General features: G+C 43.3%; 1 protein-coding gene across 1 annotated transcript in view; it reads right to left on the reverse strand.

Annotated features, from left to right (window-relative positions):
• Positions 1-26,806, reverse strand: part of LOC147725132 (uncharacterized) — a 187,574-nt gene that overhangs the window by 72,384 nt on the left and 88,384 nt on the right. The window contains exon 2 of the mRNA XM_086967113.1: positions 10,478-10,564. Within this exon, the coding sequence (XP_086823239.1) occupies positions 10,478-10,564 (87 nt within the window). The remainder of the gene's footprint in view (positions 1-10,477; positions 10,565-26,806) is intronic.

Genomic DNA, 26,806 nt, shown 5'->3' on the forward strand with positions numbered 1-26,806 from the left:
GAGCGATACCTCTCTATTTACGAACATTGTCCGACCACTCAGTTAACATCAGACAAAATGTCCAATAGCCCTTGTATGATCTAACAAAATTAACCAAAAGATCTAGCAAAAATACAGACCCCGACCATGACATCTTTCCTTTTCATTGTAAATCATACTGAATTACCACTCGTAAGATCTTATAACAATAAGGACTATGATCTCAGCATTCTAGCATTTTTCAGTATGAATAACATCAATATTACCAACGATGACATATACGCAAGCCCTTCCTCTATTGCAAACAGGACCGCGTATGTAAATATGAGCTGGTAACGGGCCCGCGTCACCCGGGACACCGTTGCCAGAGCAAGCACAAGTAGGTAGCCTGTGAAGAACCGGTGAGCAACCACGAGGCACGCCGGAATCTACTTTGGAGACAGTTATTGAACGGGAATGTTGCATGGGGCACGGCTTTGCATATTTGGCCGACATCCACCATACAGTAATTACTTGTGAAAGCTTTTCTCTCGACTACCTCTTTTCAAATAGTGAGAAACAAGGATAACGAGAGACAGTTGCAATTTGCACACTCGGCATCCTGTCGAATATTCAAGCATCTAAGGCATGTACGATATATCGCAAATATGCGTCTTTGATAATGAGACATCTATCATAACGATATTTACATGGAAATATACTCAATGACTAAGTTGTCCGACTACCACACAGGGCACATTTGAACAATGACTACACGACAAAACATGCAGTTTTAACACCAAGCATATCTCTTCTAGACATCTACAATTTCTCCAGCGCACAAACGCTGCCTCTTACAGTTCTGATAAAGGTAGTCACCATTATAGATAGCACTTCCTTCTGTTGCACTCTACACCTGGAGCACAACCTTTTTCTACATTATTTTTCTTAGTGTACCTTTTGTATTGAGTTCACAGGTGTAATAGAGCTCACACTCAATTATATAGATGAGTTCGCACACAAAGTAGATACCGGCCCTTGGAAAAAAAACTTGTCCATTTGGACCCATTTCGATAATAGTACCAGTATGTATTTTCTCTTTTACCTACAGGTACAGATACACTAAATCTGGCCTCCCAACACACAGGTGGCGGACAGGCCATCTCTACAGGAGCCACAAAGCGTCTCCCTATACACCTTTAGTCCTGAAGAAAGCCTCTAGACTCCAACACGAGGCTGAAACATGTCGACCCACACCAGTGAGGTGGGCTCATAATCAGATCCACCTACGCACGCCTTCTGTTTTTAATTACCCATATCACTGCTTCTTCCAGTAAAACCTAACGCTACAGTGATGCAGGGCCTTTTAATTTTACTTCACTGTCAACAAAGCACAAAAAAGCCCTCTTGTCAATTTTTTCATCTCTGGACACTACTGGTAAACCAGTTGGTCTTCCTCCAGGTGGAGGTTTAGCATACCTACAAGGATAACGACCCAATGATGATGCTTCTATAGTACCAATAGGCGGAGGAACAAGATATCCTGCCCACGCCAGTTGAGTACGTATGTGAGGGTTTTTATCAAACTTCCTAGAGAAGTTTAAGTCCCTGGTATGCAGGACAAGTGATCGATCCTACCCCCCCTTGATTTTTCTTATTAACCCTGGAAGCCGGATGGACAGTAACTTCTCTTACCCCCTTCTGATTGATATATACATCTGATTTTACTGCAATGTTGCAGAATGCAGCATTTAATTTTCTGTGTTGTCTGACCTATGCACAGAAAACCGCAAGGACACTGAATGGCTTATATAACTCCAGATGAGTTTCAGTTTGTATGTTCTTTTAGGGTTTGGGTGTAGTTATTGTGTGTGAAGGTTTTGGTTTCATTAGTTAAGGGACACGCCTTGCAACTGCCACATTTGTAATGGCCCCTGATGGGAGCGATATTCCATAGATGTTTTCAGGCATTTGTCATCTTGACAGGTAGTAAGGATTTCACCAGTGTGTTCCTGAGGCTCTTGCCTTTCCGGAACGTATGCAGTGGAGGTTTAGGCATGTTAAGGTCGTCAGCGACTATGTGCCAGTGCCTGTTGATCGTTTTCTTGATTTGGTTACTCTTTGCGTAAAACGTAGTCACAGATGTGAGTCTATCTTGACTCGCATTGTCCTTCTCCCTGGGTGTCAAGAGGAATTCTCTGTGGTTGTACCAGGCTCTTTTACAGGCTTTTTTCAAAAGCCTGATGGGATACCCTCTGTCTTTCAGTCTATTCATTAAGTCAGTGGATTCAGAGAAATAGTCTTCCCTTTTGGAGCAATTACGCCATACCCTTAAAAATTGACCATAAGGCAAGTTGTCTCTTAGGCTCCGCGGGTGATGGCTCAAGTATCTTAAGAGAGTTTCGGCATACTCCCTTCGTTGAAGCGGACGCACCGCTGCTCTGCGGCGAGTAACTTGCACTGCCGTCCTACACTGTTACCGTGGCGACTGGAAGCCAGTGGTTTGCAGGCACCGATGACTACGTTTACATCACGCTCATCGGCACCGAGAGAAGCAGCAAAAAAAACCTTCTCGATAAAGCGATGTACAACGATTTCGAAAGAGGAGCGGTAGGTTACTCAATTTACAGGGGCATATTTCTACTTAGCAATGTCGGTTGTTTCTCCCTGTTAATGTTGTCGCTTGTCCGCCTCATAAATGCGATAATATATTTTAGAGCGGAGGTCAAATTGATACACAAAGTACCCCGCATGACGTTTATAGAAGAGGCGTGGTTTGTGTAACTGAGGGTGTGGCTGAAAAAATGTGGACAAATTCATAAATTAACCCTTGCCCTGTAAAAATACTAATATTAGTAACCAACAGCGTTATAAGCATATTTATCCCAGACAACATGTCATTGGTGACAGGTCTCAAGTTTCCCAGCTCTGTGATTGAGTAGCCGTTCAAGAGAAAAGCTTTACTATTAATGCTGGTATTTGTAGTCCTATACATTCAGGGTACGAGTCCTAAGAAAAGAAGTGGATGGAGTGGGACTAACCAAGTTAGGCAGTTTGCAAGTGACATCATGATGAGCTTATAGGGTGCTACATCACAGCACATCACATGTGGCTTTACAGGATGTGCCATCACAGGAAATGGTATAAAAGCCCATACCTTCACAGGAAGTAACACTGCAAAAAGTGACATCAGATCTTAAGACCTCACACCTATGTTTAGCAGGTCTATCATGAGTAAATTTGAGCCCATTAGTAGAATTAACAAGTGAGATTTTGCGTAGTGGTTGGGCCAAAAAAAGGGATGCACACTTGATGCAAAATCTGGGCATCAATTTATACATTTGTTTTTTAAGCTCTGCCACAAATAAATTGGCAACAAGGAGAAACGTGAGTTTCTTCTGCTTAATCGGTTGCAAAGTCTGCATTTTAAAATACCTTATGGGGTTAAGAAACCTGCTTCAGAGTTCTCGGCCTGTCCAGTAAATCTTAGAAAATAATAATAATGGTGAGATCTCTCGAGGTTTACACATTTGCGGGAGAGTTCTGTTTTGTCTAGTCTTAGTTTTGACTCAAAGAAGCATAGTGGATACATGTGTCTGCTGCAGAGCACATCATGTAACATGCACATGACAGATTTCGATTTAATATGTAGATAGGTAAGTGTGTTACTGCTGTTAACACAGAGATATTTTTGTTACTTGCAGTTCATATATTGTAATCCCTCTAAAATAGCACAGTGAGGTATGAAGGGTATGAAGGGCTCCTACACCTTGTAACCCTTACTGTCTTATGCAAAACATCGTGTACATTGATTTACACACATATCCTTTATTGCCAATGTACATTGTGTATGTGTGATGTAAGGCCCTCTGACATCGTGCATTGGGATGAGTAACGCTATAAAAGAAATAAAACTACTGATATTTAAAATATTTGTGTCATACTGAGACAGGCCAGCACATCTGACATTCTTACTGTCCATGCATATTTGTTTTATACAGGGACTGAACAAAGCCAAAACCATGCCTCTTCTAAGTACTTGTGAAGTAATAACAAGCATTGCGCCTTTGTCCCCTCCATTAGAATAGCACAGGTGTGAGACTCCAGGTAGCTTCCGGCCAGGATACACGAACACGGGTCCGATGGCTTCTTATCTCGGCCTTTCTTTTGGGCCCGGCTCAAATTTAACATAATAAAGCCCACCCCTGCGCATTGCTACTCCTAACAGAAGCAGACCACGTCAAGGCACTGCTGAATCGGTCAGTTCAGCAGTATTTCAAGTGAGGCCTAACTTCTTGGCAGAATGGACCTCGTCCACCATGTGAAAATAGTGGGTGGATGCCATATACCCGCGTGTACCTCTGACATGTGCCCTATACATTTTCCATTATAATTTCAGAACTGATAGTGTCTAAGTGAAAAAAATATATAAATACTCATGCATGGACCTGAGAAACTGACCTTGCTGGGCTGACTGCGAGACAGTGATTTAATGAACTGCAACAAATAAGTGGCACATATTAAGTTTGAAATGTACCTAATAAGCTGTTTGGGCAACACTTGTACAACACATCTAAAATTATTAACTTTAGACAAATAGACCATGCAACTTTGGGAAAGGCTTGTCTACTGTTTTACTGCGGATACTCCACAGATAATCCATCTTTTCTTTATAACTGTAAGTCAGGCAATGTCTTAAAGAAAATTTTGAATATGACACATGTTTTTGAGAAATGTCAAAGGCCTATCCACGCAGGGGGCATCAGGGGCTGGAACAGTAACCAGATCGAGGGCCCAAATTACCTCAGAACATGAACTAGTATCAGGGGTCTCAACTACCCAATCATTTGAAGAATAGTTTTTGAATAAATATTTCACTTTATGAATGTTTAAAATAATCTTTAACATACAACATGCTATTTCCATGCTTTGGGGACAAGGCGTTCGAACCACCACATTCCTACCCCTGCAAACCATATTTTTTCGTGACATTGCGAGGAAAGTCATAATTATGTTATACCTGGCACTACCCTCCTAATCTTACTCATCCAAAACGACTATTAGCGCCAAATGGGAGATGGATCTACACTCCATTCTGACAGAAAAGCAGTGGTTATGGGCCAAATAACATGTGAAGGAGGTCTCTAGGAACCCAAGGTTCAGATACACGCAATTGATTTCTTCCACCGGACCTACCTGACTCCCAAACGTATCCTGCACATGTTTGTAGGGGCGTCCTCGGAGTGTCCTCGCTGCTGTATGCCGGACATCGGCTTTTTCGGTCAAGCTTACATCACGTGCGCTGTAGCGATCTGTTGCATGTTCTTGTGGGGTCTGACTCCTCCCACGCTTTTGGATTGGCTTTTGAATGTGTTGTGTAAAAATTGAAGACTGAAAATGGCTAATGGTGGGTGTATGTCTCACATTTTTTCAAACATTCACTCCCGTAGCGTATGTCCCCGCGAGCGAGCAGCGGCACGCAAGGTGGAGGCAGGAAGCACGCTTTGCTCCGATAGTGTATTTTTTCTTTGTATTTCAATTGGAGCTTTGCACCTCTACTTTTACTCTTTTGATGTGACGAAGCCCGTACTACTGATGTCCAGGTGTGGATCTGTGTGTGTGTAGCTGTGTGTGTGTAGCTGTGTGTGTGTAGCTGTGTGTGTGTGTGCGTGTGTGTGTGTGTGTGGCTCTGTGTGTGTGTGTGTGGCTCTGTGTGTGTGTGTGTGTGTGGCTCTGCGTGCAATAGGTCTCACATTTGCAAGAGATTAAGCAAATGGCATTGTAAATGACAATGCCATTTATTTATCTGTTTTCAAAACCAACACATACATAAAAATTTGGTCATTAACAATGCCAATAGCTCTAACTTTTGCAAAGGTGAGACCGTTGCATTGTAAATGCTTGTTTTAAACTTGGATGAGCCCCTTTTCCGCCAGCGCATGGGAAGCAGGAGGTGTGTAGTTGACCTTCTCCACGGCCCGCATATTTCAATCTCCTCACTTAACCAGGTTATTTTCCACAATACATAATGGTACATACCTTTTACTTAACGCGATGTTGTTTTAAGTAATATATTCTCCTTCCACCTCGGTTGGACATGGTTTTTAATCACCTTCTTTCTATATTTCCATTGTAGAAAGTGGGCTCCCTTTAGTCTACAGTCGCAGATGACTAGGAGACAGGGTGTCTAAATCACTGTACACCTGAACAGCAAATAACCCCTGGTGATCTTGGGCCAGTTTATTCACTCATGGAATTATCACCTGTGTAGCCAGGACTGGCACCAGGTGGAGGTCAGTAGAGACACAACCCCTTTCTCCATCCAACTATGCATTCTACTCATAGGTTGCCACATACAGTCCTGATGAAGACTCGCAGCTGAGGCTACAATCCCTCTCCTTGCATCTGCCGAGTTGAAACGTCAACACTCCTGCCAACCAGACCTGACCATTTATCCATCTGTTATACCTTCAAAATGCATTGAGTGCATACTGTGATTTACAGAGTACATACAAATGAAAGTCTAACAGTGGACAGGTCAACATGTCTGCTCTAGATTTACCAGTAATTTTCAAAGTATCTATCTGTTCCTTTTTAATCCTTGACTTGCACTTTCACAACCCATCACCACTACCCCACTACCATTTTCTCTTTCTGCGCTCAACCTATGTCTAACAATTGGATACATATTCAAAATAAATGTGATTATTTTTTAATATAATCGTGCAGAAATCTTTCTTTTCATCTGTGTGTTCTCCTGAAATGTGCATAAAGAGGTATTTAATGCATGCATGTGGAAACTTGTGAAGGTACTAGAGACCAGTGTTGTTAATTTGTACACAACACACATTGTAAAATTGAATTGAATTCCTTGAAAGCATTGGTCACGGACCATTTTTTCATTCCCGTACTGTACCCAGGTCCGGTTGACTTTTGGGTTACCCCATTATCTATAATGTATATCTAATTTAGGTCTGGCGTGAAAATTCTGCTCATGGCATGAAATTACATGAAATATTCTGAATGATGCCTTGACAAACTCAAACGTAAAGTTTGGTGACGATGCAAATCTTAATGTCCTTTATTATACAGTACAGGTCGGACACCAATATCCTTGGCTCTATACCTCCATCTAAAACGGTGGTACAAAGCTCTAATTTTTCATGAAAAGGAGAATTACTTCTTCACTAAGGTCACTTTAACTAAAAATTATTTCAAAGAACTTTTCAATTCAATAAAAGCTCTTATTAATCACTCTAATATTAACAGTAGTTTAATCACTCAATCTTTTTTCAATAAGTAAGCTGAGAACTTCCTAAATAAAGTGAACCTGGTCTATCAAGAAATTGAACCATATTGTCAAGGAAAAACTATGTTGTCAGCTATTCCAGAACCTTTGGATGAGCCTCCTTGCCTGCTTCAAAATGTCTCGAAACTTACTATAAACAAGATAAATAACGCGATATGTTTAATAAAATCAGGAGCCCTGTCCGATCCTGCCCCGCAAAATAATTTGCGTTTTGCACCTACAATTTCTGCAAGTAATCTCACTGTGATTTTTAACAATATAATCAGTATAGTCAGCTTTTCTAAAGCACAGAAATCATCAATGGTCATTTCTCTGGTGAAAAAGAAACCCCAGCCAGCCCACTGGATCCTAAAAATTGCCATTCCATTTCCCTTTTACCTAGCCAGTTGAAACCTTAGAGAAAGAGAAAAACCAGAAACTCACATTATATTTAGATAAGCATGAGCTCCTTGATCCAGCTACATTGAGATTTAGAAGCAACCCTAGTACAGAATCGTCACTTATCACTGCCATGGAAAAGAATCAGATGATGTAACGGAATCCGCATCTCAGATAAATCACTTATTAGACTGGGCTAAGGTGGATGTGCGCATATGCTCCCAGATCTGTTACTGGGGGTTAATGTTTTGCCAAAGTGCAACATTCCGTCCATCACCTTGTGTGTTTTACTGGGGGCATATTCTTTGCACACAGGCATTCTGCTGCAAAGGAATCTGCATCTAAGATAAAGTACCTAAGAGACTTGGCTCAGGTGGATGCGAGCATAGACCCTGCACCCAGGCATTCTGTTGCAGTGGAATCCGCATCTCAGATAAATCACTTATTAGACTGGTCTCAGGTGGATGAGAGCATATACTCTGCACACAGGCATTCAGCTGCAACGAAATCCGCCTCTAAGATAAAACACTTATTAGACTGGGCTCAGGTGGGTGCGAGCATAGACCCTACACCCGGGCATTCTGCTGTAACGGAATCCACATCTAAGATAAAACACTTATTAGACAGGGCTCAGGTGGGTGCGAGCATACACCCTCTACCCAGGCATTCTGCTGCAACGGAATCTGCATGTAAGATAAAACACTTATTAAACTGGGCTCAGGTGGATGCCAGCATATATACTGCACCCAGGCATTCTGCTGCAACGGAATCGGAATCTAAGAAAAAACACTTATTAGACAGGGCTCAGGAGGGTGCGAGCATAGACCATGCACCCAGGCATTCTGCTGCAACGGAATCCGCATCTAAGATAAAACACTTATTAGACTGGGCTCAGGTGGGTTCCTGCACCCAGGCATTCTGCTGTAACGGAATCCACATCTAAGATAAAACACTTATTAGACTGGGCTCAGTTGGGTGCAAGCATAGACCCTGCACCCAGGCATTCTGCTGCAACGGAATCCGCATCTAAGATAAAGTACCTATTAGACTGGGCACAGGTGGGTGCGAGCATAGACCCTGCACCCAGGCATTCTGCTGCAACGGAATCCGCATCTAAGATAAAGTACCTATTAGACTGGGCTCAGGTGGGTGCGAGCATAGACCCTGCAGCCAGGCATTCTGCTGCAACGGAATCCACATCTAAGATAAAACACTTCTTAAACTGGGCACAGGTGGGTGCGAGCATAGACCCTGCACCCAGGCATTCTGCTGCAACGGAATCCACATCTAAGATAAAACACTTATTAGACAGGGCTCAGGTGGGTGAGAGCATACACCCTCTACCCAGGCATTCTGCTGCAACGGAATCTGCATCTAAGATAAAACACTTATTAAACTGGGCTCAGGTGGATGCCAGCATATATACTGCACCCAGGCATTCTGCTGCAACGGAATCTGCATCTAAGATAAAACACTTATTAAACTGGGCTCAGGTGGATGCCAGCATATATACTGCACCCAGGCATTCTGCTGCAACGGAATCGGAATCTAAGAAAAAACACTTATTAGACAGGGCTCAGGAGGGTGCGAGCATAGACCATGCACCCAGGCATTCTGCTGCAACGGAATCCGCATCTAAGATAAAACACTTATTAGACTGGGCTCAGGTGGGTTCCTGCACCCAGGCATTCTGCTGTAACGGAATCCACATCTAAGATAAAACACTTATTAGACTGGGCTCAGTTGGGTGCAAGCATAGACCCTGCACCCAGGCATTCTGCTGCAACGGAATCCGCATCTAAGATAAAGTACCTATTAGACTGGGCTCAGGTGGGTGCGAGCATAGACCCTGCAGCCAGGCATTCTGCTGCAACGGAATCCACATCTAAGATAAAACACTTCTTAAACTGGGCACAGGTGGGTGCGAGCATAGACCCTGCACCCAGGCATTCTGCTGCAACGGAATTCACATCTAAGATAAAACATTTATTAGACTGGGCTCAGGTGGCTGCGAACTTAGACCCTCACACACTCATTCTGCTGTAACGGAATCCACATCTAAGATAAAACATTTATTAGACTGGGCTCAGGTGGGTGCGAACATAGACCCTCACGCACTCATTCTGCTGTAACGGAATCCACATCTAAGATAAAACACTTATTAGACTGGGCTCAGGTGGGTGCAAACATAGACCCTCACGCACTCATTCTGCTGCAACAGAATCCGCATCTAAGATAAAGCACTTATTAGACTGGGCTCAGGTGGGTGCTAGCATAGACCCTGCACCCAGGCTTTCTGCTGCAACGCAATCCGCATCTAAGATAAAGCACATATAAGAGTGGACTCAGGTGGGTGTTAGCCATAAATACCCGTAGACCTCACTCTGAAGGTAAGAGTATTATTCAAATGGTGGGACAGTTTCATTATGTTAAATAATATTAACCAATAATAAGGTTAATGATGAAATTAGCATTCAGCACTGTGCCAGATAGACCTGCACATCATCTACACCTGGACACAAACCACTGCTGCTGCCCCTGATAGGAAAACTAACTGGTGGTCCTCAGGAAAGCGGGGGAGTGAGTGCGGGGAGGGGATGGGGCCCCTACAGACAGTGCACACACAGGAGCAGTCTACACAACTGAGAGAGCGGATTCTCAGCTCCAGAAGGAGAAGAAGGATGCAAGAGGTTTCGGAGCAGCCTGATGTACCCAAAACCATACATACCCCTCACCTATCAGTTAATGTATGTGGGACAACACCTGAAACCTCTGGTACTGTCTCTAAGAGCAATCTCTGAACTCACTAACATTACCAGAGTGAAGACTTACCAATCGCGTCAGTCAAGAACAGTTCCAGCAGGAGTAAAAGTGCACAAAAGGCCCAGAGCACGAGGAAACATCTGAAGCATAAAATATCTGTAAGAGGAGAAAAAACATGTGGTCAGAGAAGAGACTGTTTACAGCGAGGAGGAAGAGTAAAAGTGCGCATAGAGCAGAGGGCATGATAAACCAATGGGAGCATAACATCTCTGTAGGAGGAGAAGGTACAAGGAGTTAGGGAAGCAAGTGTTCACAAGGTGCAGGGAACGGGACTCTAAGGTTGGGAACAGGTGCAGGGCTTAGTTGGATATGCCATACTCACAGGGCCTGTAAGGAATCGAACCCATGACTTAGACCTGTAGTGCCTGGCATCACAGGTGATCTCAGAACACTTAAGACTTCTAGGCACTAGATAAATGGGCACCAAGCTGTTCTCAATAATGGTGGCACATGGTGTGACACACTATATGAGGGATAGGAATTGGGTAGGCCCAGGGATTAGCAGTCTTCAGCAGGGAGGATCCAGAGCAGGCACAGGGAGTGTAATTCTACAGGAGAGGTGGGAGCAAGTTCAAGGCTTATTCAGCAATCCTAGGAGGGATTCAGCTTTACATATAGGCCCTCATTACATGCGGCCCATCTGAGGAGGTGATAGTCATCCCACCTTTACAGGTGACAAGCAGAGCTCTACAAATCAACCTTACATGACATTACCTTTTAAAATCCAACTCCAAGTCCTCGTATTTTAAAAGGTGCAACATGTATCCCTGAATACTAGTTATAGCCTTAAAAATGGGCATAAAATGCAGATATTGGTGCTTTGTGCACCAAAATCCATATGTACTGGTGTTCTCTTCCTTCATATCCGGGCCACTGTTAATGATGTTGGCTCACGGACAAGCAGGGGTCATGCATGTGCACCATGACATAGGTCTGTCTCATTGTAATCCGGTCTAGTTAGACCTGGAGGGGCTTAGACCAACAAGAGTCACTGTTCCTATCAGAAAGGAAAAAAGGTTACTAGGGTCATCCTACTATTCTGTTTGTGGGGGGCAGTGTGTCCTAACCATGATGCCCTCACACCCTGAAGAATGTCATGCTTCATTATTGGTCAGCTGATCCTCGCTGGGCCGGCGCTGCAATGCCTTATGGGTCCCCCGAAGGGTCAATTTTTTGGAGATCTGTTGATAAAGCTGTGTGGGTGCGTAGGGATAAGAGGCAGTGAAGCTCAGTAATGAAACATGACCTCCTTCAGGGTGTGCGACGGCATCATGATTAGGACACACTGTCTCCCACAAACAGAGTAGTAGGATGACCATAGTAACCTTTTTTCCTCTCCGATAGGAATAGTAACTCTCGTTATAAGGTTCTCTTCGGGAGCATGAGTCACTAGACCTTTAATTAGCTACCTATGTCCCCCCTCTTCTTAATTGTGCATTTCTAGACCTGGAGAGGCACATCGACTGCAGTCCTCTTAATGATAGAGGTCTACGGATTTTATCAGGAGTTAAGTGAATATATTAATTTTGATTGCAGTGTATTAACCAAAACACACACATTACATGTGGGAAATGCTTTACAATAACAGGTTTGATTAACATATTCATTAGTGATGTAAAACTCATGTTTAATCTATTTTGTGCATTTAAGTGGTATAAAAATGCATGTTTTTGTTGTAATGTACATTGTGCATTGCATGCTGCTTTTCTGCTTCATTTTAATGGCTTGCAGTGTGATGCTTTTCTGCTAGGTAACAGTTTGAAAGGATAAATATTAGCACTGGTGGTTGGGGGGACAGAAAACACATATATTCTGTGTATTTACATTTTCTTTTTGTGTTTATCGTAGTTTTGGTTGGTTGCCAATTCTAAAATGGCTTCCCTTTTCCCGGTTCTGTGAAGAGAGAACGCTAACATAATTTTGCTGAAAGAAACTCGTCCATGCTCTGTGCTACACTGACAACTTTGCAACCTCAGCTAACTATGATTCGAGGCCACTTGAGATGAACGCTGGTGAAGTGGCTGTGGGCCAAAATGATAACCACGAGAACAGCTGAATGTCTGCCAAGGACAAAAGTCAAGTGCCTTCAGAAAATGACCATGTGGAAACAGCTGAATCGCTGAAAATGAACATTTAAAAAGGCCTGATGAGGAACAGGAACTGTCGAACGTGTATTTATCAGTTTGTCAAACAAGGTTATTCACGGACATCCTGGAAGTTAAAGAATGCATGGACAGTCAAATTTGTATCTGTCAGCTTTTTAATCAGGAAGCTACTCATGGACAACCTGAAAGTTAAAAAATACATTGTTGATTAACGAACATCCTGAGGACTAATAATTACAATGTCATGACCAATCAGAGAAAGGAAAACGACAAGACTTGAAACATTTGAGGGCAGAGAGCCAGCAAATACAGTATAAATATCAAAGCAAAATTGGGGTTTAATGTCACAGGAGCTGAACGCAGAGAGAGATGCTGTTTGCACTGCAGCTGTTTGCAGAGATGCTGGGAGCCTGAAACTATGTAAGTTGGAGATTCGTAACGGGACACTAGGCCTGGGAAAGAGACTGCGTCCGAGGAGGCCTGGGTTAGTAAGTATATTTGGGGTTTTAGTGCTGGGTAGGTAGGTTTTAGTGTAGAAATCTTTAGAATTAAATGCATGTTTTAACTATGGTTTCTCAAATTTTTTCCATGAAGAATTTCTCTTTTAGTTACATGAACAAGGATTGATTAATCTTTTTATTTAGGGAATAATGGAAATAATGTGAACCTGAATTTTCTCTTCATGTCTTTTATTAAACAGTTTTACTTGATTTATTGCCTGAATAAATAGCAATGCTCAGTGAGAATTAACAATGACAGAATAAATGCTAATTTTCTTTTATGCAAATTAATTACATACAATCTTTTAAATGATTTCAGGTGTATGTGATTCTATATAGTCAATTAATTATGCAAATCAATGTATTGTTGTAGTGAGGTTAAGCTGGTCTTGACAATCACAATCAACTTGCTCAACTAATTGGTCCATCACGCCGCTTTGCTCACTAGGCTTTCTGCGCGTTGCCCTCTATCAGGCGCGCTGCTGATATTTTAACTTACCTGTTATTTTATCTCTTTTGGACTTACTTTCTTTCCCCTGTTTTTAACTGGGCTACATTCTCCCCCTCACTTGCAGCATAATTATTTGTGCACCGCTGCTTAGCGGGTCCGGTTCCTGGGACGGTGAAGTCAGGCGCCATCTTAGGGTGGTAGGGACACTTTGCGGGCACCATTATGGAGTGGTCTAGCGCTCCGGCAGCCTCGCTGGACGCTTATCTAAGGCGACCTTTCCTGAGGGCAGTCTGGACGAGTTACCCTCACGCCTCTTTGCTCACTAGGCTTTCTGCGCGTTGCGCTCTATCAGGCGCGCTGCTGATATTTTAACTTACCTGCTATTTTATCTCTGTTGGACTTAGTTTCTTTCCCCTGTTTTTAACTGGGCTACATTCTCCGCCTCACTTGCAGCATAATTGTTTGTGCACCGCTGCTTAGCGGGTCCGGTTCCTGGGGCGGTGAAGTCAGGCGCCATCTTAGGGTGGTAGGAACACTTTGCGGGCGCCATTATCGAGCGATCTAGCGCTCCGGCAGCCTCGCGGGACACTTATTTAAAGCTCCCCTCAACGTACAGCGGTTTTGCGCAGCGGGCGCGCCTTCCCTGCGCCTGAGTCGTGCCAGAGTCCTGCCCGTCTGCGCCCGTCAGCGCTAAGGAGGCGCGGGTTGCAGCAGGACTCTAAGCTCTAGCCTCATCACCATGATGTCGCCTACTATTACATATCAAAGGGAGGAACTGCTGGCCATCAGAAGTCGGGTTATTAACTGTAGCCATAGCCCTCTTGGCCCGCTATGTGGTCCTTATCTGTGTACATACAGAGGCTGGTCCTTAGACACTCCTGTCCCTATCCGAGTGGTGGAGACGCCTCTTTCGCACAAGAGCACGACAGGATTGCGCAAACTCAGCATCTGGAACCTAAATGTTAGATCGCTGGTTAAACATCATCAGGAGATATACGACCTTATTAAGGACGAGTCTCCTGATTTATTTTTCTTGACAGAAACCTGGCTGCAAGATACGGATACTTCCATCCTCAACCTGGCCTTCCCCCCGGAATATTCCATCTTCACGCTTAATCGTGCTACAAGGGGTGGAGGCATTGCGATGGCCATCAAGTCGTGTTATCCGTGCGAGTGGAAAGTCGTAAAACTCCCAGGATGTGAGAGTGCCCTCTTCAAAGTTTCGATTAGCCATAACTTCACCTTTTCTGGCATCTTGATTTATCGCCCTCCTGGCTGTGATTCTGCTTTTAGGGCAGCTCTCCCTGATTTAATTAGCACCTTGGCACTAGGATGTGCTAATTTCAGCATTCTCGGAGACACAATCTCCATTTTGACTGCCCAACCTCCCCTACTATCAGTAGTATTCTGGCCGAGTTAGAGGCCTTGCAACTTAGCCAGCTGGTCACATCTCCTACGCACAATGGAGGGCATATCCTTGACCCTTTTTTCACCAACCTAACAGGAGCTAGGGCTTTATGCCCTACTCAGATTGCCTGGACAGACCATATGTTGGTGAAAATGCTCTGCCCCACTCATGAGCATCCTTTTAAACCTCAGGAAAGAACAGAACTCATGCGACACTGGAACAAACTGAGATTGGAGGATCTTTACCATCTGCTGGAAGAGGCTCCGTTGGGCTCCATAATCGATGCGGAACACGGATATGATCTCTTCTGTGAGTTGATTACCCACGCCCTTGATTTATTGATCCCCATGGTTTGGTCTAAGTGTCGCACAAAAGAACCCAGCCCTTGGTATGATAGTTCTCTAGCGCTTCTGAAAAAAGCCTGCGGAGAGGGAGTGGCGGAAATCGTTTGACCCTAGGAAAAAGGCATGCTACTTCGCCAAAATCAAAATCTACCACAGGGCGGTGTGTAGAACACGTGCAGCCTTTTATGCCCAAGAATTCTAAAATAGCTCCAATCCGTCAAAACTCATCTTTAAGGTGCTAAAGGACCTGATGGCTAAAAGGGCAACGGCGGAAGAAATCTGTTCGGATTCCCACTGCGAGGACCTGGCCTCCTTTTTTCTCGAGAAAGTTCAAGCCATTTATCGAACCTTCCCGAATGGTACTCACACCTCGGAGCCGGTCAGCTGTAGTCTGGGTGGATGTGAGCTTCTTACTACCCTGCCCTTTCTATCAATTGAGGCCTTCAACACTTTGAGCCTTAAAATCAAATCAGGATCCCCTGCAGATCTGCTGAAACTGGCTCAGTTTAGGATTATGTCCCCGTTATGTCGTACTCCGGTGCTCTCTTTGATTAATTTGTCTTTATCTTCAGGTGTAGTTCCCAGTAGGTGGAAACAGGCTGTAGTCACACCTATTCTGAAGAAGGCTACCCTTGACCCCCTCAAACCCGAGAACTACCGCCCTATTTCCCTGCTTCCTTTAACTGTGAAAGTAGCCGAGGCCCATGTGAACGGAATTCTTTCTGACCATCTTACAAGGGCTAACATCCTCGATCCCACCCAGAATGGTTTCCGTGCGGGTCAAAGCACGGAGGCGGCCCTACTCTCTATGGTCGAACATCTGCGTTCTGTGCTTGATGCGGGTCGGACGGCGGCACTCTTGCTATTAGATCCTAGTGCCGCGTTCGACACGATCTTGCACAGGATTTTGCTCAAGCGCCTGGAAGAAGTAGGTGTCACGGGCTCCGCCCTCTGTTGGTTTCGATCCTTTCTAGACGAACGGTCTTTCAAGGTTGCGATCCCGCCCGGCCAGTCTAAATCATATCCGTTGGAACTGGGTGTCCCGCAGGGCTCTTCGTTAAGTCCCACTCTATTCAACCTTTACGTGAGGCCGCTGGCTGCGGTCGTCAAGCAGTGGGGCTTGACAATGGTCTCATACGCAGACGCCATGCAGCTGGCGGTCACGTTGAGTGGGAACTCTGACATGGAGGCTCCCAGGTTCAGTGGCGGACTACGGGCAGTGGCCAACTGGATGAATACCAACTGTCTCCAGTTAAACACCAAAAAGACCGAGGTCATGGTGGTCGGCAAGCTGGCGGAGCTATGGGGTGACTTGTGGTGGCCTCCTGATCTGGGTGTGACCCCTACCCCAGCATCGGAGATAAAAAATCTAGGGGTTTGGCTGGATCTGACCCTTAGTTTCATCTGCCACACTAAGAAGGTGGCGGCTACCTGCTATGGCATTATCCGAGGTCTAAGACCTATTCTGAAATGTTTCGATGCGCCCACCAGGCAGCTAGTGGTTCAGGCGTCAGTGTTGTCCCGGTTAGATTTTGCTAGTTTGCTTTTGGTGGGAATCAATCAGTCGGAAGTCATCCGGCTGCAGCGAGTTCAAAATGCTGGAGCCAGAGTGGTGATTGGCCTGCCAAGGCAGTGCTCTGTTTCAAACACGCTGCGCTCTCTCCACTGGCTTCCTGTGAACCAGAGGATAAAATTCAAGGTACTTTGCCTTGCTTTTAAAATCCTCAAGGGTTCATCTCCTCAAATATTGGAGAATCTGCTTGTGCCATATCTACCCTCGCGAACCCTCAGATCCCTGGGCCAAAATCTGGCAGTTGTCCCGCGTTTTAGGTTGTGCAGAGTCGGTGGTCGTTCTTTTCGGGTGTTGGCGGCGAAGTTGTGGAACTCTCTCCCCCTCACACCCGGGCTCTCGAAGACCTCTTGCTGTTCAGACGCGCCATCAAGACTATTCTATTCGTTTAGCCTATACCTTTCTGCTTCACTGTTGTTCCATTTTCTGGCCTTCTAACTGAGTTGTGTGTTGTGTACCTTGCAAAGCGCCGGGATACCCCTTTGCTGGGGCAGCTGAGCGCGGTATAAGTGCAGATAACATAACATAACATAACATAACATCGACCTAATTGGCGGGGTACATTGATGCATAGATTAGTTTAGGAGGATTATTAAGGCAAACAAATGTTTGTGTTAAAATCTGTGCTTAAAAGGGATCCTGTCATAGGAGAGAATTCACTCAACCCATTTTGTTTATAGATATATTTGCAAGGGTCTGAAGTAAAGTGTGTGTGTGACTAGGTGTGTTGTACTTCGGTGTTATGGGCCCCACCGGATTGACCTTCAAAACTGAATTGGTGATATTTCTGGGTGAGCGGTCCATCAGATTACTTGGTAGCAGAGTAAAGGTTATTATTGACTAGTTTGGTGATTAGTGATGGTTATTTTTACTAGCTTAGTGTAAATAAAACCCGTATATTCAAAGGTTAATGTATAAAGAGTTTGATGTACAGAATTATGACTAACATCTGTTGAGTTCGTATTAAGTTACATGTGGTCCTGAAAAGGCTTCCGAGGATCGCGGGAAGCTCGTGCCTCTGTCTGCAGGCAGAGGAAGTGTGGCAAGTGAAGTCGCACAGTGCATTAGTCTGTTTCTAAGGGTAGTATCGTCGTATACTATGGTGGCATTTGCGCATATCACAAGTGGTGTTGTCGCACATCACAAGTTTAGGGACCTTAGATGTGAAAGGATAAATGTACAGCGAAGGGCAGTCTATGAAATTTTAGCTTTCAAGTATAGGGATCATTGTGTATTCTGTTTTAAATCTTATCGCTGGGAGAGTAGTAGGACTTAACCCGTGCTTGGAAGAAGGGTAATGTGGGTGTGCTACTTTACTAACGATAGAGAAATTCTGTGGTAGGGTAGACGTAAGCGCTGCCTACTGGAAATACAGAACTATTGTATGAATGAATAGGGATTTCTGTGTGAATGTGTGTAAATGAAATAGCAGTATGCCTTCTAGTGAAACTCTGGATTAGACTCTAAGGACTATTGAAGTCCCTGTATGTGTCTTATTCCTAGAGAAACTGGTTTGTTTTTGCCTTACAGAAGGGTAAGGCAGAGGGTTGTGCTACTTTATTGATGAGTCTAAGATCTTGTGGAGGTAAGCTCGTCTACTCCAAATACGGTATACTTGTGCGATTGAAAATCTATCACTTTGTTTTAGCGAAACAGATGAATGGAATTGTTTTGTGAAAGTTACTAACAAATTCAGTTGTATATTTTGTAAATATGGATTATCGATAAACCTTGTAAAGGAGGGGTTAGTCGGCTCTGCAGAAGCTGGAGCGCTGGTGACGTCAAAAGTGTCACGAAGGGATTGGTCCTTGTGACCAAGACAGAGTAAGGGCGAATTGGTGCATCAGTGAAAGCAGCAAAGTAATTGGTTAAGCACTAAGAAGACGTATCTTGTTCAAATTGGTACGCTAGTGTAAACCGTGCTGTGATAGGCTGGTGTTACGGAGCAGCAGCAGAAGAGTGCGCAAACCTTTACAAGACAGGAAATTAACGGAAAAATGTATTATATTGGTAAAGAGAGGAAAGTTTCACTGTTTGGAAAGGTAAAAAGATTGTGAAAGACAAGTCTGTAGTAAAACAGGAGTGGAGACCAGTCCCTCAAATTGCTAGATGACATTCTATATAACAGATCACCTCCATATCAAGGGGAGTTTGCAACAGTGGTACCGCCAGCAGAAATTACAAAAGTTTTCCAAACTGTTCCAGTCCCCGTAGAGAGTAATGCAATAAATAGACAGGAACCTGTTCAGATTAATAGTACAATAACCAAGGAAGAACTCCTTCCAATAAGTAGTTGGCAAGAAAGACAAGTGATAAATAGGTCAAATAATGAAGAAGAAGAAAATTAATTAGCAGTCAAAACACGAGAATTGTCTGAAAAACTAAAAGAACTGCCCATGAATATAGAAGCTTTAACAGTCCCAATGAATATAGATTCTGAAATTTCAGTTTGCAAAAGTGAGGTAGGGGAAGAACATTCACTGACCATAACTTTAAAGGAGGTAAAACCAGATCCTAAAAGAGAATTATTATCTGAAAGTGTCTGGAATAAACTGCCTAGTGCGTACGAATTAGATACAATGACAGATCTGACAAAAGCTCTGAGTTACACAAATGGAACTGAGATACTAGCTAAAATGCAGACTGGATGGTTGCAGGGAATGGAACCTAGAGAAAGAGTAAATGAAGCCTCTTTGGGTTTGAAAAGGGAGGAATTGGGAGAGTGGGTAGAAAGTGGCTACAGAAAAGATGCAGCATTCCAACAGATAGATATTGTAGAATTAAAGGTAGACCTGGAGGAATTACATTCTGGAAAGGTAAGTATGAACAGATTAAAATGTTACCAGGATGAAGAGATACTCTTTAGGAGTAAAAACATTACCTGGAAAAATTTAAATTTTCAGGAAAATCTTGAAGAAGCTACTAGTGAGACAGGAGTAGATATTTCCAAATGTAGGAATTTGCAAAAACCATATAGATCAAACTTCACAGAGAAGGGCATAGAAAGTGTAAACAAAGCTGGAAGAAAAGCTAAAACTAAAGAATTTCTGAGAAAAAGAAAGAAAGTTGAAGAATAAAGAAGCAGTTGGAGAACGAAAAAAAAACGAATAGCTGATAGGGGATCATTAGAAGTTCCTGCTTCTCACAAATGTGAAACTGACTAAATTACCAGAGGTAATTGGTTTGCAGATGAATTGGCAAAATATTGCACAAAACAAGATTGTTCTTTGAATCAGACATGGGCGAAGAAAGGCACTTTTTCCCAATATCACATGCTTACTAACACAGTAGAAACATGGGAAGAAGTAAAGAAAGTGCAGGATCAGGCAAGTGATGAGGAAAAGGAAACATGGGTAAGAGAAGGCTGCACACAAAAAGAAGAAAGTGATGTTTGGGCCTACCAAAATGAAAGAGCGGTTATGCCCAAAAGTATGTTTGCCCATTTTGCACACATGTATAATGGACAGACACACACAGATAGGGAAACTGATCTTGCCAACAAAGTTATCAATCTGATTTATGAAATACTAAGCACTAAAACTAAACTGCATTGTCCCTGTTGTCTAGAAGCTTCTGGAGTTGGTGAACAGGTGGTTGGCACAATGTAGATCGAATTAGCAAAAATGAGTGATTCCACTGTCTTGAACTGGCTGGATGTTTTGCCCCTAGTTCTAATGACCATGAGAAATACAAATGTAAGAATGACAGATTTAAATCTGTACAAGGTACTAAAGGGACAGGGAATTTGAAAAACACATATACCTGATCAGCAAGACAGGTCACTGAGAAATAGACTGCAGATTTCTGATACATGTTTAGAATCAGGTGCTAAGCAACCAGAAGCTGTTAACATAAGAGAAACAGATTGTATAACTGGTGATTTTAGACCAACAGACTGTGAGAGTGTACAGCATGGTGTAAGACTTAATGATTTTTCACCTGACAGCAATTTAACAGACCTAGGACAACAGACACAGAAACCAAATCTGAAGTACAAGTCACTGGAATGGACATATATGGCACTTCCTGATATACAAGAGGAAGCGGATAGCCAGGAAAGTCTGAGAATGACTGTACGAGAGGTGGTCAAGGAAGAAGAAAATTTGAAAATACTGAGAGTTATGTTATCTGACACTAGAAGAGGAAAAGATGATCAGAAAAATCTAAACAAAGACTGTGAACCTAGAGATAGGGAAGATTTACACATGAATGTAGGGATTACTTAAGGTCACCCTAACAGTGTTACAGAAAACATTTCTGGGTTTTAGCACACAAGACGAAGACAATTTTTGATGAACAATTTCTAGGTAGTTAAAATAAAAGAAGGGGCAAAGGACTGAAAGTCATTGAAGTGTGGAAACACACTTTGTATATACAGTGCATATGTAGTACATTTCAGATTTAGAACTAAAGAAACATTTTTTGTCAAGAACAAGGGAAATGAGAAAGAATTTGCTGAACTAACAAAAATTATTGAGAAGAAGTGTCTGATCGAATAAAATTTTGTGGAATGTATGGGTGGTTTTGGGTTTTGGTGATGATTCACACATTGTTTAAGGTATTCGGGATTTGCGATCATCAAAGGAGGGAAATTGATGGAGCGAGGTACAGAAGATTTTGTGTGTACCCCATTCAGATCAATCACCCCCATAACAAAGTAAATATATTAATTTTGATTGCTGTGTATTAACCAAAACACACACATTACATGTGGGAAATGCTTTGCACTAACAGGTTTGATTAACATATTCATTAGTGAAGTAAAAAGGCATGTTTAATCTATTTTGTGCATTTAAGTGGTATAATAATGCATGCTTTTGTTGTAATTTACATTGTGCATTGCATGCTGCTTTTCTGCTTCATTTTATTGGCTTGCAGTGTGATTATTTTCTGCTAGGTAACAGTTTTAAAGGATACATATTAGCACTGGTGGTTGGGGGGACAGAAAACACATATATTCTGTGTATTTACATTTTCTTTTTGTGTTTATCGTAGTTTTGGTTGGTTGCCAATTCTAAAATGGCTTTGCTTTTCCCGGTGCTGCGCAGTAGAGAAAGCTTACATCATATTGCTGAGAGGAACTCGTCCATGATCTGTGCTATACTGACTACTTTGCAACCTCAGCTAACTATGATTTGAGGCCACTTGATATGAACGCTGCTGAAGAACGAGAACAGCTGAATGTCTGCCAAGGACAAAAGTCAAGTGCCTTCAGAAAATGACCATGTGGAAACAGATGAATCACTGAAAATGAACATTTAAAAAGGCCTGATGAGGAACAGGAACTGTCAAATGTGTGTTTATCAGTTTGTCAAACAAAGTTATTAACGGGCATCCTGGAAGTTAAAGAATGCATGGACAGTCAAATTTGTATCTGTCAGCTTTTTAATCAGGAAGCTACTCATGGACATCCTGAAAGTTACAAAATACATTGTCGATTAACGAACATCGTGAGGACTATTAATTGCAATGTCATGACCAATCAGAGAAAGGAAAACGACAAAACTTGAAACATTTGAGGGTAGAGAGCCAGCCAATACAGTATAAATATCAGAGCAAAATTGGGGTTTAATGTCAAAGGAGCTGAACACAGAGAGAGATGCTGTTTGCACTGCAGCTGTTTGAAGAGATGCTGGGAGCCTGAAACTATGCCAGAAGGCTCACTGATAAACCCCTGTAGGTTGGAGATTCATAACGGGACACTAGGCCTTGGAAAGAGACTGCATCCGAGGAGGCCTGGGATAGTAAGTATAGTTGGGGTTTTAGTGCTGGGTAGGTAGGTTTTAGTGTAGAAATCTTTAGAATTAAATGCATGTTTTAACTATGGTTTCTCTGATTTTTTCCATGAAGAATTACTCTTTAAGTTACATGACCGAGGACTGATTAATCTTTTTATTTAGGGAATAATGGAATTAATGTGAACCTGAATGTTCTCTTCATGTCTTTTATTAAACAGTTTTACTTGATTTATTGCCTGAATAAATAGCAATGCTCAGTGAGACTTAACAATGACAGTATAAATGCAAATTTTCTTTTATGCAAATTAATTACATACAATCTTTTAAATGATTTCAGGTGTATATGATTCTATAGAGTCAATTAATTATGCAAATCAATGTATTGTTGTAGTGAAGTTAGTCTTGAAAATCACCATCAACTTGCTCAACTAATTGGTCCATCGACCTAATTGTCAGGGTACATTGATGCATAGATTAGTTTAGTAGGATTATTGAGGCAAACAAATGTTGGTGTTAACATCTGTGCTTTAAAGGTATTCTGTCATAGGAGAGAATACACTCAACCCATTTTGTTTATAGATATATTTGCAAGGGTCTGGAGTAAAGTGTGTGTGTGACTAGGTGTGTTGTACTTCGGTGTTATGGGCCCCACCGGAGTGGCCTGGATCCTGTGTTGGTGATATTTCTGGGTGAGCGCTGCATCACTGACATTGCTGATGGTGGGTTGGAGACATGCATACTGGAGGAGGGGAACCAGAGCATCCTCCCTTGCACATCAAAGGTCTCTTTGTTTCCAGGCAGAGTTTCTGGACAGTGCGGCCTGGGCTTATTGCCAGGGACGTGGTGGGTCTGATAAGGATGGAACTGTAGGACCAGGGAATGATGAAAGAGGGGAAGGCTTAGGCCTTTGAACCATTGTGAGGCATATTTCAGTGGAGGGTGATAGCCAGGTGTGATCCCCGGTTACTCCCTTTGCCTGTATTGTGTAATAATCAGAATTTGAGCCACTCCTTCTCTGGCAGACTGTTCCTTTGACAAAAAACCAGGCAGAAGAGAGCGAGTACCTCAAAAAGAGCTGACAACCCTAATTACAAAGGATCAGACACTAAATCACATTTATCTCTGGAGTAATAAAGTTGGGAGCATTTTTCATCAGGAGACGGAAGAGCACCAAGACTTCTAGCTGATGGAATTAGGGCTGGGACCAAGGTCTGCCATTCCCCCGGCTGGGTGAGCCGCCATCACACAGTAAATCAAGGCCACTTGCCCTGAGCCCGGAGCACCAGCCTTCTGCCTGTCTGCCAAGGCTAGTGTGTCCTGTGAGAAAAAGAGAACCTTAATGGTGAGAGACCCAACTTGGACCTTGGGGAGTGGACCCCAGTGAGCAAAGTGTTAGATGTGTGTTCCAGTTGGGACCATGGGAGGAGCGCGGCTATCCGCCCGATCTTTCTAATGTCAGCGATACCGTGTTGCCTGGAAAGGTGGAAGGCTTGAAGTGTGGGACTGTGCCTGAGGGTGTGTTCCAGTTAGTGCTCCCATGTGTGTTCAAGTCGGGGACCTCAGTGTTGCCTGGAGGGGTGCTGTATAACAAGAACTGCTAAATGGTCGACATGTTTCACGCCTTAAATGTCCACTGCTGGATCAGTGGAGTTTCTTCAGGACCTAGAGTGAAGTGAGATAGTGCAGGTGGGTGGCTGGGTTTCAAAAAGAGGAGGTAACCCAGTAAAGTTAAAGGTACTGAAGGGTCAACCACATGGCTGGCATTGGAGCCATGGTGGTTGAAATCTCAATTTGTAGATAATCCTTAATGAAAGAGAAAGTACCCTCAATGGGGGGGAATAGTATCCCGAGGCAAGTCCTAGCTGATGGCTCCCACCCTAGTACGGTTGAGATAGGTGCTCGATCAGTTGCACCTACCCTGCATCAGTGGCTGACGGTAAGTAAGTACATTTTTTTATTGTATATAGTTAATCAAAACCTTTACAATATGGTTACATAAAAACACATGTTTTAAGAATAAAATGTACGACTTTAGCTGATCTTTAAAAGAGAAAACAAAAAGATAACTTGCGAAAATGTCTATATTTTTGGTATATTTGTAAGAGGGGATTCAAAGTCTGTTCGTAACCCTTCGGGCATTCATGTTCGAGTGTTCAGTGATCTTTTTTCTCAGTCTTCGCTACTAGCAGCAATGCCTTTTGGCAGAATCTGGCGGCCCTACAAGCTGTCTGCAGATGGTGACTATTCAGTGCTAGCATGACAGCTGGGCGGCATGATCTAATCTGAAAAAGTCGAAATACATACAGTAGATAATAACGTCTCAAAATGTTCAAGGATGGGCAGATGCACAATATGTGCAACATTGATTCTTCCATTTGCCCACATAGTCTGCAGACAGGGGACGGCCATGTTTGCTTCCATGGAGGTGTATGATCTTTTAAAATGGTGATGCCCAGCCGTAATTGTAATAGTGTTTTTTGGGCGGCATTGGATATGTGATTTACTAAGTATGGTTGAGGCTCCATTTTCACATACGTGGCCAGGACTGTCCAACTGTGTTTTTTCTGTGCTGTTGCGGCTTTGTCAGTACGCCACGATCTTTGCTTTGCTGCTCCATTGGTTACTTTTTTGAAAGCCGCGAAGGTTAGATTTGTATTCCAAGCCTTCTCCAACTTAAGACTTGCAAGGGCGTTCTCCCATACTGGTTTTCAAGCGTGTTTTGACTTGGTCTGGTTGTTCATCTCAAGCCAACAGAGGCCCATGAGCGTGTCTTCTTGGGCTGCTCTTAGTTTCCAACATGTTTTTAGAATGGCCGCTTGTCTGACTTGATACTGATTTGATAGACCAAATTCCAGTCGAATCAGAGATTGAGATACAAACTTTGGTATCTTAAAGATATATTTGAACAGCTCTGATTGCTGTGTGTTCAAAAAATTTGCATCTTTACCCCTATACAATTCCGAACCATACGTGAGCGAGGGTAAGAACTTGGCGGCTATCACCTTCAACAGGTGCGCTTTGGATGGACAGTTCAATTTCGTTTTTAATATGTTTAGGGCAAAATGAAGTTCATTTGCCTGTGCCTTTCTATACAGTTGATGATCTTTCAGAGTCCACCTGGCGTCTACAACTACTCCCAGATATTTGTACGAGCAGGTCTGCTCTATTTTGTTGCCTGCGATGTGTCATTTGAAAGATTTCCTCCCTGGACGAGAAGCAAAACAGACGATCTTCGTCTTTTTATAATTAATTTGCGGGCCCTGCGTACTGATGTACTCGTGGAGCTTCATGATGGAACGTTGTAAGCCCAACGGGGTCTGACTGCAGAGTACAATGTCATCTGCATACTAAATGCTCCTGATTTTATGATGGGCTAGCTTTGGTGGATCACTTTCTGTCTCTGCAATGTGCTTGTCTAGGTCCGCTGTAAAGATATTGAAAAGAGTTGGGGCCAATACACAGCCCTGCTTGAGGCCCACATGGGTGTAAATTTTTCGTGTAGTTCGGTCGCCATTGCCTAATTTTATTCGAACCCATGTGGATGAATACAAATTCATGATGGCCCGCAGCAGCTTTGATGGTATTCCCCAAGTGGCCATTTTATTCCATAGAGCCTCCCTCGGGACTGTATAGAACGCAGCTTTTAGGTCGACAAAGCACGTGTACAGCTTGGTTGACTTTTCCCTTGCTTTGTCCACCAGGAGGTTTAACGCCAGCAGGTTACATGAGGTATTGGTTCCGGGCCTAAAGCCAGTCTGCGTGATTGGCAAGATCTTGTTCGCACAGACCCAGTCTTCCAAGGCCATCGAAAGATTTGAGGCGTATATTTTAGCCTCGACATCTATGAGTGCGATGAGGCGGTAATTGGCTGGATCGGTTCTTTGGCCTGCCTTAAAGATTGGATGAAAAATACTGCCTCTCCATGACTGGGGAATGCTTCCAGTCTGGAGTGCACTGTTGAATAGTGGGGAGAGATGATCTGCCCAGAATTGTTGGTCTTGTTTGAACAGACCATTCAGTAAACCGTTTGGACCAGGGGCTCCCTTAGATCTCAAGTTTTCTAATACCTTTTCTACCTGGGATGGCGGTATCCTGTTTTCATCCGAAAGCTGGACTGCTTCGTGATTGTTTTCTGATTGCAGAGTCTGCAACGCTGGGCTCCCCACTGGATAGTTGATGATTTGAGTTTGCTCTAAGTGCTGTATCCAGTCATCCTCCAGAA

Source organism: Lissotriton vulgaris, chromosome 4_1, assembly GCF_964263255.1.
Source record: "Lissotriton vulgaris chromosome 4_1, aLisVul1.2, whole genome shotgun sequence".
NCBI classification, from domain to species: Eukaryota; Metazoa; Chordata; class Amphibia; order Caudata; family Salamandridae; genus Lissotriton; species Lissotriton vulgaris.